General features: G+C 40.0%; 3 protein-coding genes across 3 annotated transcripts; 1 reads left to right on the top strand and 2 right to left on the bottom strand.

Moving 5' to 3' along the window:
• Nucleotides 1-2,454: 2,454 nt before the first annotated feature.
• Nucleotides 2,455-6,077, bottom strand: LOC136206312 (universal stress protein A-like protein). The gene is made up of 4 exons (XM_065997317.1): nt 5,754-6,077; nt 5,546-5,658; nt 5,323-5,441; nt 2,455-2,822 (listed from the first exon to the last, which is right to left on the bottom strand). The coding sequence occupies exons 1-4, from the start codon at nt 5,938-5,940 to the stop codon at nt 2,726-2,728; spliced, it is 516 nt and encodes a 171-aa protein (XP_065853389.1). The 5' UTR covers nt 5,941-6,077; the 3' UTR covers nt 2,455-2,725.
• Nucleotides 6,078-6,548: 471 nt separating this feature from the next.
• On the top strand, nt 6,549-8,833 carry LOC136206515 (protein MAIN-LIKE 1-like). The gene is made up of 4 exons (XM_065997590.1): nt 6,549-6,711; nt 7,281-7,557; nt 7,658-8,610; nt 8,701-8,833. Exons 1-3 carry the CDS (start codon nt 6,667-6,669, stop codon nt 8,416-8,418), a joined length of 1,083 nt encoding a protein of 360 aa, XP_065853662.1. The 5' UTR covers nt 6,549-6,666; the 3' UTR covers nt 8,419-8,610; nt 8,701-8,833.
• LOC136207261 (uncharacterized) lies at nt 8,752-9,904 on the bottom strand. The gene is made up of 3 exons (XM_065998556.1): nt 9,805-9,904; nt 9,086-9,714; nt 8,752-9,002 (listed from the first exon to the last, which is right to left on the bottom strand). Exons 2-3 carry the CDS (start codon nt 9,708-9,710, stop codon nt 8,752-8,754), a joined length of 876 nt encoding a protein of 291 aa, XP_065854628.1. The 5' UTR covers nt 9,711-9,714; nt 9,805-9,904.
• Between the last annotated feature and the right edge of the window lie 2,137 nt (nt 9,905-12,041).

The raw sequence follows: 12,041 nt of genomic DNA, 5'->3' as shown, positions 1-12,041 counted from the left end.
ATTGTGGCTCCCATGACTGAGTGTTTGAAGAAGGGTAGAGGCTTCAAGTGGGAAGGCGAGCAAGAGAGTAGTTTTGCATTGATAAAGGAAAAGCTAAGCACCGCTCCGGTCTTAGCGTTTCTAGATTTTGATAAGCTCTTTAAAGTAGAGTGTGATGCGAGTGGAGTAGGAGTTGGGGGAGTGTTGATGCAAGAGAGGCGGCCCATTGCCTATTTCAGCGAGAAACTATGTGATTCACGACAAAAGTGGGCCACCTATAATAAGGATTCTATGCGGTAGTGCGGGCTCTCAAGACGTGAGAGCACTATCTCATTGGGAAGGAGTTCATGTTGTACATCGACCACCAAGCCCTCAAGTACTTGGGAAGTCAAAAGCAACTCCGGAGCTCCATGCATACTAGATGGTCCGCCTTTGTGGACAAGTTCCCTTATAAGCTTCTCCACAAAGCGGGTCAGCAAAACAAATTGGCGGATGCTTTGAGCCGAAGGATAACACTCTTGAAAACCGTAGCTTTGGAGTTAATGGATTTTGAGCACATCAAGGGAGAGTATGATGAAGATCCGGACTTTGGGAGCGAGTGGGAGAAGTGTAGGAACAGCACCGAGGGAGGCGAATATCAGTTGGTGGATGGGTTCCTTATGAGGGGAAGTCAGTTGTGCCTTCCGAACACGTCCATATAGGAACGGGTGATCCGAGAACTACATGGAGGGGTGTTAGGGGGCCACTTTGGTAGGGATAAGACTTTGGACGCAGTTAGCTCCCGTTACTTTTGGCCTAGGATGAGGAGAGATGTGGTGTATATCATGGAGCGTTGTGAGATTTGCCAAACCTCCAAGGGGCATGCTACTAATAGCGGATTACGTATGCACTTGCCGGTTCCGGAAACCATTTGGGAGGATCTCTCAATAGATTTTGTGTTGGGGTTACCGAGGACTCAGCGCGGTATGGATTCTATCTTCGTGGTAGTGGACAGATTCTCGAAAATGGCCCACTTCATCCCGTGTCGGAAGACTAATGACGCCACTGCCATTGCTAAGTTGTTCTTCCGTGAGGTGGTAAGATTACATGGGGTTCCCAAGAGCATATTGTCAGATCGAGACACGAAGTTCGTTAGTCACTTTTGGCGGACTTTGTGGGCTATTCTAGGAACCACCTTAAAGTTTAGTACCACGACTGACCCCCAAACGGATGGGCAAACTGAAGCGGTAAATCGGACCTTGGAAACTCTATTAAGGAGCAAATGCCGGGACAAGCCCAAGATGTGGGACTATGTGATCGCCCAAGCCGAGTTTCCTTACAACTCCGTCGTGAGCTCTACCACCGGAAAGACCCCTTTCAAGGTCGTGTACACCAAGGCGCCCAACCATTCACTTGATTTGAGAGAGGTCCCGAAGAGGGAGAAGAAGAGTATAGCAGCCCGCAACTTCGCCACCGACTACCACCAAATGCACCAAGAAGTTCGGCATAGCATTGAGGAGAAAAATAACAAAGTCAAGGCCAAGGTTGACGAGCACCGAATGGATGTGCAGTTTGAGGTTGGGGATGGGGTGATGGTGTATTTTGGCAAAGAGCGGCTCATGCATGCCACTAGTAGCAAATTGAGGCCGAGGAAGTATGGCCCGTACCGAGTTGCCAAGAAGATTAGTTCCAACGCCTACCAACTAACCCTTCCTAATTGTCTTGGGAAGATGTCTTCTTCTTTCTATGTGCAGGACCTTAGCTTGTGGAAACCGGAGGGAACATTGCCAACCAAGGCCTCGGAGGCGGAGTCCGACTCTTTCAAAGAAGGGGAGAATGATGAGGGCATCCCTTCCCTAAGCCCAAACCCGGAGCCAAGAGACGTGATGCGGGGAAGACCATCCGAAGAGGGCGAGAACAAGGGCATTCAACATAGCACGCGGGGCGCCCCACCATGTGTGCGGAGCGTGGAGCCAACCTCCGGAACGAAGAATGTCCAGGAGGTTAACCACGCGGGGCGTGCCACCCTAGACGCAACGCGTAGTTCCCACCAGTCCGAGTCTCCAGGTCCAGGGGGTCAAGGACACGGGGCATGATACCGGAGGCGCGGGGCATGCTCAGCAGGGAAAACTTCTCTACCAAGTTCTTCATTATTGGGACCATTTCTTCTCCATATAAAATTACTGTTTTGCCACTACTTCTATGTACTAAAACTACCCTTATTATATCCCTTTCCCATTGTGACCCTATCCTTAATGCTCAACTAGAAACCCTACTTAGGGGCTTTACGGTCCTTTCCCTCATATTAGGTGAGAGTATATAAACTCTCCTTTTTGTAATGTTTAGGGACTTTTGATGAAATTAACATTCAAGCCTCCATTGGAGCACCAAGGTTATCCTTGTTTGAGTTTACTCAACCTTCTAGTTTAACTAAAGAAGTTTGTAATTTTTATGAGTTTACGATTAAAACTCTCAGTCGATTTTAATCTACATAAAAAAATAGAAAATCCTGCTCTTTATAAAAGCATCATTTTTTAACAACAAACAACATACATTTTTGAAAAAGTTATTGTAATTTTGAAGCCAATGAATTAGATAGGAGAACCTAATTGCATTTCACACATTTATGTACAATAAACATGAACAAGAAAGTGACAGAAAAAAACCAAAAAAACCAAAACAAAAAAAAAACAAAAAGATGGTTAAGAGAGGAAAAGAAGAGAGAGAGAGAGAGATATGAGGGGATGCAGAAATGATGATATGAGCTTCATTTGGTTCCAACACTTGATTTGGGTCTCTTCACAATCAACACAGGGCACTTCACATGTTGTGCGCAGTAGTTGCTCACACTTCCCATTATTGCCCTGTTTCATTTCAATCATGTTAATTCAACATCAAATATTCATTCTATTACATTTGGCATATTTTCTATTAGATTTAAGGCTGAATATATCATATGCTCTGAATTTGGGAGAAAAAAAAATCTCTTTAAAATATCGTATACATACAGTAACATGATTAATCTTTTAATGTTGCGTGACAAAATAAAAAAAAAAAACTTTAAACTAACTAGCGAATAAATCAATGTAAGCAAATTCAATAGACTAAGACCCTATTCTTTTTTACTTAATTTCAGCATAGGTAAGTTCAGTTCAGTTCAGCAGCATTCAGTTCAGTTAATTTCAGTAATTATCATTATTTATTATAATTATAATTATTTATATATAATTTATAATTTAATATTATTTATATTCATCATTATTTATTATAATTTATTATTTATTATATATATAATTTTTTTATTTTTTATTATAATTATAATGTTTTATATATAATATATCATTTATTATTATATATATATATATATATATATATAATTTATCATTATTTATTGTAATTATAATTATTTATATATAAAATATATCATTATATATAATTTATTATAATTATAATTTTTTGGTGTAGTTAAGTTAAGTTCAGTAACATTCAGTTCAGTTCAGTTAATTTAATTTTAGTAAAAAAGAACAGAACCTAATTAGTCACTATAAATGAATGGCTAATAAAATATCTCTAAAATTTAAAGGATCTCGTTTAACGAGTGTAAAAACCTTCTAAGAGTATGTTTAGTGGTTGTAACAAAGATTTGTTACAATTGGATGCCACATAAGCATAAGAAACACCCACAAAAAAACACTCCATTATAACTCTTTGTTACTTCAAAATTTAATAGGGTCCATTTGTTATAAACACTATACAACCTTCACTCAATTAATATACAATTAATAATTTTTTAACCAATAAAATAATTAATTCAATTACTTATTAATAATTTCATAAAACTATATGTCCAATAAAATAATTAATTCAATATTTTTTATAAACTGTCTGATTAATTTTTTTTTTGCATACATGAATTCGAGATTTAGCTTAAACAATTTGAGATCTTTGATCACTCAAACGAACCATATTTGGTAATTAATTAAATATGTATTATTATTTTTCTAGAATTTAATAATTAGTTGAATACTTATTATTGACAAATCAATAAAAAAACAATTGACAAATAATAATTAAAATTTAAAGGATTAAAAACAATTGATAAATTAATAAAAAAAATTACTCTTAAAAGAAGGGAAAAATCATTTAATAATATTTGTTGTACTACTTTTCTTTGTTACAAAATGTAGTAACTTACTACAATTTGTAACAAGAAAGTCACTAGCCCTCGAGTGATTGAGTGTTACAAGTAACAAACTTGTAACACCCACTAGAGGTGCTCTAATAGTTTGTCCGATTTAAGTAAGTCCTTTTCCAATTAAAGTTTTTTTTACGTACGTTAGGATTCGAACTCCGAAGTCTAGCTTAAACGATATCATTTAACTACTCAACTCAACCTTAATTAAAATCTTTATTAAAATAGACATTATTATAGTTTTAAAATAACTATAAAATCTTTAACAAAAAAATTATTCAACACTTTAAAATCATAATTTGTTTTTAAATAACACAATTTATAAAAAAAACAATTTGTTTAATATAATTATCATTTTCATTATGTTTATATTGTATATGATCATATAAATCTATAAAAATCACATATTACAATTATAATAAGAAAAAACTGTTTTGACACCCTTATTTTTCTCATTCTTGAAAAAAAAAACCACATGAACATTTTTTTATATTTATTTTCTTAACTTAAATATAAAAAAAAAACAATTAAAACCACTATAATAATGCTCTAAAAAAAAACTAGTATAATAATAAAAGGGTAATTAATTTATTAGTCCCTATATGTTGACAAAACACACTGTTTAGTCCTTGTATTTTTAAAAACACATGATAAAGTCCCTAACCTTTTTCACGATGAACTGTTTAGTCCCTAACGTTTTTCTTGGTGAACTGTTTAGTCCCTGTCGTTAGACTCTCATGAAGATTTTGTTAGTCAATTTGGATTTGCGTTCTTCTTTTCCTTTCCTTTAAACTCTAATGCATCTGAAATCAACTTTCAGTGTTCTTCTTTTTTATTTTCTTCTTAATCGTTCAAATTCGTAAGCATTGGGTCTTTTTTTTTTGTTCTCCATACAAATAGCTTCTTCTTTTAAATTGGATTTTCTCTTCTAAAGTTTGAAGGTAAATAGTAATAGGTAATTTAGTCATTTCCGAAGTCATAAACGGTAAAAAAAATCTAACAAATAGAAGGAAGGACTAAACAGTTCATTGAAAAAAAGGTTAGGGACCTTACCATGTGTTTATGAAAATACAGGGACTAAACAGTGTGTTTTGTCAAAATATAGGGACTAATAAATTAATTACCCATAATAATAATATATATATTTATTTTTTTTGAAGAAATATATTTACCTCTTGATTGGACCGTAACCATGGCTTCCCATCACTAGCACGTCGACACTTAGCTTCTCTGCCATTTGACAAATGACATCTCTTGCATCTCCATTCTCTACTCTCGTCTCCACCTTAACCTGCCATCATATCACCATTCCTCAATTTTGGCCCAACATACACCTCATAATTACCAATTCACCCTCCCTGAATTGAATAAAAAAATAAAAAAATATATACTCACATCTTCAGCTTCTTCTTCTCTGCACATCCTCTTCGCCTTCTCCATAATACAATCGGCAACATCACCGCTGTACTTCTCCATCGTCGCTATGATATCGGATGAAAACAAGTAACCTGAAAAAAAATTCAAATTAATACAGAGTAGATCGATCAGATTCAGATTCATTTTCACCGGATCGGAAAATAAAAACAGAGTCGGCGTTAGTTACTTGTCCCATCTAGAGCAGTGTAGATAGCTCGAGGAGGCTTAGCGTAGAGAAGAATAAGAGTATCTTTGGAATTACGAGAAATAACGTTCTTTAAACACCATGAGAGCGCGTTCATGCTCTCCTCACTTTCATCCACGGCCACCAGAATTTTTCGCTCGTTCGCCGTCACCTCCGCAGCGTCCGCCATTGAAGAGATCGATTTCTGAAATTGGAAGAGTTGATAATATTTTTGAGTAAAATGGGAGCGTGCGCTGGAAGAGTCAGGAAGTGGGTTTATTTATAGAGGTAATATTGGAATCTGGATAAGGATACTAAAATAGCAAATCAGCTGGCGGCAAGTGGGTTTTGAATTTCCTTTGTTTCATTTGGTTTTGTGTAAAATTTTCCCGTGTGTTTCAGTAGCTGGGGTTTTCCTTTCTAATACTATTAAATTAAGATTTTTTTTTTTCTCGCTAAACAAAATAAATTGAACCGACAATAAATTTTGACAGATTAAGGGTCCGTTTATTTACTGTTGCTGTTTGTTGTTACTGTTTGCTGTTTGTTGCTGCGGTTTGCTATTTGATGTTTGCTGTTGCGGTTACGGTTTGCTGTTTGCTGATGGAAAAAACTGCTAAAAGCAGAGATTCTCTGCTTTTGTAAAAGGCTGTTTTTCGGATGTAAAAGGCAAACAGAAGGTCACTAACCAAACACCTACTGCTGCTTTTCCAGATGTAAAATACAAACAGAATGTCACTAATCAAACACCTAAAACTCTCTCTTTTGAAGTGAAAATGCAAACTTGAGCATTAAAATTCCGGTTCACCGCCCTGTATTGACCTTTTTGCCCTTCTCATTATTTCAAACATAAGTTTTGAAATTCCAAATCCTCTCAACATCTTTTCCATTCTAAAAAAAACCGACCAAAAACGAGATGGCACGAAGAGGAGGCATCGGCAAAGGATACATGGGTATTACGGTAAGTATTTCCATAAAAAAAATTATCAAAATCGTGAGTAATCGGGCCGAAATTCGGGATTAAAATCCCAGAAATTCGCCTAGGCGGGCGCCGGAATCCATCTCCGCCTACGGTGGAACGCATGAACTATGCGTTCCACCGTAGGTGGAGATGCATAGTGTCGAGCGATCCACCTTAGGGTGGATCGCACGGCGCACGCGCTCCACCGTAAGGCGGAGCGCGCGGCGCATGCGATCCTCCTTAGGGTGGATCGCTCGACATACGCGTTCCACTTAAGGTGGAACGCGTACAACGCATGCGCTCCATCTTATGGTGGGGCGCATGCGCCACCCGTTTGGCCTAAGGGCCAAACATTTGCGGCGCACTGGTCGGCCCTAAGGCCGACTGGTGCGCCGCACCCGTTTGGCCCTTAGGGCAGGTGGTGTAAACCACCCGCCCAGGCCAAAAAGGGGCAAATTTTGAATTTTTTTCAAAAAAAATTGCACGGACCGGGCGTAGGCAAACCCGAACGTATAGAAAAAAAAAATTATGTTAAATTGAATATACCTTATAAATAAATAATATTACAGGATAAGGAGGGAGCTGACCCTAGACGCACGTCTTCACGTCCTGTTACTGCATCTGCTCGGCGGGACCGGGAGGAGCAGCAGCGGTTTATGGCGGACGCCCGGAGGGCACATGCTGCACAGGCGGAGCGTGCTGAGGGACGGGATGAGGCGGCTGGTATAGACATGGACGGGGATGCTTCTATGCATCGTCCTAGTGCTGATACTATCCCCATAGATCGTGGCGTTGTGACGAGGGGTCGAGACGGACGATTTTCTTCTACCGCAGCATCTTCTTCTGGTAAGAGAAATTAAAAAATGTGTTTATTTGTATTTGTGTTAATCGTGATTATTGAAAAATATACTAAAAAATTAATGTCTACCGTTTGCTGTAATTTCAGGTAGCAGCAAGCGATCGAGGAGTGTAGAGGATGACTGGGTTGTGAAGGACCCCGTCCCCGGGGGTCCATTTGATGGTGCTGTGATCCCGAGCTTTTTGGGACATATTGCATGTGCTATATGGGCCGGTCAGGACAGGGGCGTCCTTAGGTGTCATACCAGATCAGGGTATTGCACGAAGCTGAGATTATGGTACAGTGGTTCTTCCCGGACGATTCAGTCGCGTATCGAGTCATCTGGCTTGTTCCATTTACCTGGTATTATGCACAGTCACATAGATGCTGCACTGATCACAGCATTTGTTGAGCGGTGGCAGCCAGACACGTCATCATTTCACATGCCATTTGGCGAGATGACCATTTTGATGCATGATGTGTGGGAGATATTGCGCATCCCCGTAGATGGTGCCATGGTGACTGCTGATGCGACTGTTGATGAGCTTAAGGAGTGCGTGATGGATTTGTTTGGGGCGACTCGGGTTGAGTTAGATTCCCGTCATTATGCTTCTGGTGGTATACGAGCCGCTTCCGTCATGGAGCGCTGTGGAGGTGATCGGATTCCTGAGACCCAGGCTATAGCTTGGACGTGGCTGATGCTCGGTTCCACCTTGTTCGTAGACAAGAGTGGTGACCGCATCCGACCTTCTTGTCTGTTAGAGGTGCAGGACTCGGCGGCTGGAGCCGTTGGACTTTCTTGGGGATCAGCTGCACTAGCATATCTATACCGTCATCTTGGTATTGCTACCAGAGGAGATTGCGGGTAGATGACGGGTTGTATGACATTGCTCCAGTCCTGGATTTACGAGTATTTTCCTTGCTTCAGGCCACATCGAGAGGCAGTTACAGTTGACCCGGATCTTCCTAGGGCTTCGTTGTGGCCATCTATATCGATGGAGAAGAGCGATGAGCGGTTGAGAGCATTTCGTGCCCGGCTTGATGTGTTGACAGCAGATGAGGTATACTTGCTTTATAATTATAAATACTATTCAATTAAAACAAATTTGTGTATTACTTGTATGTGTTAATGTAATTTTATACATCTGTAGGTCATGTGGATGCCGTATGGCCCTGATGCCATTACTGAGACCCCGAGGACTCTATATTCTGGATGGATACGGTATCGGGATGTGATCGAGCCGTACATGCCGGGGCGATGCCTTCGACAGCTTGGACATGTGATGCCTAACTGTCTGCCACGCTTCTTCGTCACCAAAAATGTAAGTTGCTACCGTATGGAAACCACAATTTCCATCACCTACAACGTCGTAGTATGATTCGACGTATGGTTTAATTATGCCAACTATTTTATCGGAATGTACGAATTCAGAACCATGATACGTTTTTCCATCTGTATTCATGTATATTAGTGTAAAACAACTCTATATTGCAAAACAGTTATAAAAAAAGTTAGGTTTATCAGATATAATTTACCTGATGAGGCAGCATTATGTACCGAGGATGACGAGCTAATTCTGCCACTTCTACCACGACTCCTAGATGAACTAGTAGAACGAGCCCGTCCACGACGAGTTTCATTATATTCCCAAGAACTCGGCATACGTTTTGTGGATTTGCTCACCTTAGGTCGCCCCCGCACGTTAATTTTGACATCGGGTTCGGTGTACTGAGCTTGATCAGGGTGTAGTTGATCATGGATAAACATTGAAATATTACGCATTACGGATGGGTCGGCTTTAGAGACTTGGTCCACTAAGGACTTAAAATATCGCTGCTCCTCGTTCAGATCATTACGCCCGTCATTTTCATCAGTGTGACCATGATTGATTAAAAGTGTTCTCCAAAACACGTGAACACTCTCAGAACTGATCATTTGTTCCAGATCACAAGCTCGTTTCAGTTCACATGCACATGGTATCTTATGCGATGTTCTCAATACACAACCGCAACGCACGTACACTTCATGGCTCAACCCTCTCATACGCTCTAACTCTTGATTCAACAACTGCAGACAATAATGAGAGACTTTGAATACAAGTTGGCTTAATGGGCGTCCGGTGAAAGTGACTGATTGACGAAGCCGCGACTGTTCAAGCATGTACCTGATACGAAGACAAAATTATTATTAGTTAGTGAAATGATACAACCCTAAATGCAAATTCCAAAATCGCAGTAGAAGAAATTGCAAATACCTTATATTGGTTGCTTGTGATTCAATCTGCTTGTGAACCTTCTGCCATACCGTGTCAAGGGACCCAGTTGCCGTATTGAGCCATTGCTTTAGACTAGCATGTTCGCTCGCCACTCGACAAGTAGTTGTGTTACCAAAATGTAGGAACTCCTTTGTCCAAGCAACAACAAACTTCTCCTTATGCACCAACCACGTCTCCTCAACATACGAGATAACTCCTTTGAACCTGCTCATATTTTCCTTCATCATCATAAGATTGGTCTCGTAGTCCTCAATGGTTAATGATTTTAATATTGTTCTCCATTTGCCATTCTTGAATTTAGAGGCAAGGCCTTTATCTCCAATGATTCTATACACACGATCTTCCACATCCTTATTAATATGCCAAGTGCATAGCAAGTGCGCTGCTTGTGGAAAAACTTCTTGTATCGGCTTTAATAACCCAAGCTCCCTGTCACTAACAACAACGGTCGGGTTAAGATCATCCCCAAGCAAAATCTTCAGCCTTTGCAAAATCCAACGATAGCTCCCTTCGGTCTCGTCTTTAACAATAGCATACGCTATCTTGAAGTTATTATTGCATGGCGTCATCCCAACAATCTCAACAAACGGCATTTTGTACTTGTTTGTTTTGTACGTTGAATCAATGCCGATGTACCAGTGGTAAGTCCTGAACATATCAACTGACTCTGGATGTGCCATGAACACATGCGTTATCACACCTGAATCAGCCTGTGTGTAATTGACATATTTGTTCTCCACAGCAATATGGTAGAATTGACTAGCCAGGTCTCTACCTTCAAACGCGTCCCTCCTCATTTTGTCCCTGTAATTATATATGTGTTTAATTACTGAGTTGTCCTCTGGGTGTTTTTCTTTAACTGCTGCTAAAATAGCACAAGGCTTTGCTTGAGCTGAAGACATATCACGCACAATTTGTTTAGATGCGATACTGAGTCCGCTCATTTGCCGACTTCCCTCTGGATACATACGCATTGTATGGTTATGCATTCCAGTTAACCCAGCCTTAGCCTTTATCCCCCATCCCGAAAGGTCTGCATGTTGATAGGCTTTAATCTGAAATTTACATCGGCACGCTTTAGTTTTACTTTTCCTAATTGCAGGATCTTCATCATTTTTCACAACACCTCTATATCGTTCACCCCGTGAACAGCGCAACAACTTCTGTTTACCCCCATTTTTGTGCGAAGATATTACAAGCTCAAACCCATTCTGAATAGCTATCTTTTTTGCCCAATCAATAGCATCCTGACTGGAGGGGAAAACGGTATCCGTTATAAAACGCGAACTATAATCAATGTTATCGGGGTTCCAATCTTCTATCGGTACCTGAATATACGAAAAATTTACATTAAAATTACAAAAAAAAATACTTCGGGCCTATTTCTCCCGTTCGAAATTAGTTCGGGACAATTTCTGCCCACTTTTGCCTGAACGGGCAGGCTACCCGTTCCACCATAGGTGGAAACGGGCAGCGCGTACTGCCCGTTCCAAAGGTGGAACGGGTGGCGCGTACCACCCGTTCCATGGGTGGAGCGGGTGGCGATTACCACCCGTTCCATGGGTGGAGCGGGTGGCGATTACCACCCGTTCCTTAGGCCGATCGGGTAGTTCATCCGATCGGCCTAAGGAACGGGTGGTAATCGCCACCCGCCCAGGCAAAATTCGAATAAAAAAAAATAAAAAAATGATTAATAACGTTTTTAATTCTCGTAATATTACCTCGTGTTCGAACTCATTGTCTTCGGGAATGTTTTGATCCATTTTTTTCAAATCCGGGATTTGTGCTCGGGAGAGAAAACTAGAGAGAGTTTTTAAGGTTTTAGGGGGGAAAAAGTGGCAAGGGTAAAATGGTCAAAACAGTGCGGTGAAACGGAAATTAAGGGCGGTATTTAGCAATACCCTTTTGTGTAAAATTTTCCCGTGTGTTTCAGTAGCTGGGGTTTTCCTTTCTAATACTATTAAATTAAGATTTTTTTTCTCGCTAAACAAAATAAATTGAACCGACAATAAATTTTGACAGATTAAGGGTCCGTTTATTTACTGTTTGCTGTTTGTTGCTGCGGTTTGCTATTTGATGTTTGCTGTTGCGGTTACGGTTTGCTGTTTGCTGATGGAAAAAACTGCTTTTCCAAAAAGCAGAGATTCTCTGCTTTTGTAAAAGGCTGCTTTTCGGATGTAAAAGGCAAACAGAAGGTCACTAACCAAACACCTACT

The sequence above is a fragment of the Euphorbia lathyris genome, chromosome 9 (genome assembly GCF_963576675.1).
Source record: "Euphorbia lathyris chromosome 9, ddEupLath1.1, whole genome shotgun sequence".
Lineage (NCBI taxonomy): Eukaryota > Viridiplantae > Streptophyta > Magnoliopsida > Malpighiales > Euphorbiaceae > Euphorbia > Euphorbia lathyris.
Note: the sequence above shows the minus strand (reverse complement) of the source record. Positions and strands in the feature narration are given on the sequence as shown.

What these genes read in the sequence shown, in the direction of transcription:
- LOC136206312 (XM_065997317.1), bottom strand. Translation starts at nt 5,940, where the DNA reads ATGGCGGACGCTGCGGAGGTGACGGCGAACGAGCGAAAAATTCTGGTG. An exon ending in GAGAAGAAGAAGCTGAAGAT is followed by an intron (nt 5,442 to 5,545) that starts GTGAGTATATAT and finishes ATATGATGGCAG; the next exon opens with GTTAAGGTGGAGACGAGAGT. An exon ending in GGTTACGGTCCAATCAAGAG is followed by an intron (nt 2,823 to 5,322) that starts GTAAATATATTT and finishes GAAATGAAACAG; the next exon opens with GGCAATAATGGGAAGTGTGA.
- LOC136206515 (XM_065997590.1), top strand. Translation starts at nt 6,667, where the DNA reads ATGGCACGAAGAGGAGGCATCGGCAAAGGATACATGGGTATTACG. An exon ending in AAGGATACATGGGTATTACG is followed by an intron (nt 6,712 to 7,280) that starts GTAAGTATTTCC and finishes ATAATATTACAG; the next exon opens with GATAAGGAGGGAGCTGACCC. An exon ending in TACCGCAGCATCTTCTTCTG is followed by an intron (nt 7,558 to 7,657) that starts GTAAGAGAAATT and finishes CTGTAATTTCAG; the next exon opens with GTAGCAGCAAGCGATCGAGG.
- LOC136207261 (XM_065998556.1), bottom strand. Translation starts at nt 9,710, where the DNA reads ATGCTTGAACAGTCGCGGCTTCGTCAATCAGTCACTTTCACCGGACGC. An exon ending in ACATAATGCTGCCTCATCAG is followed by an intron (nt 9,003 to 9,085) that starts GTAAATTATATC and finishes ACATGAATACAG; the next exon opens with ATGGAAAAACGTATCATGGT.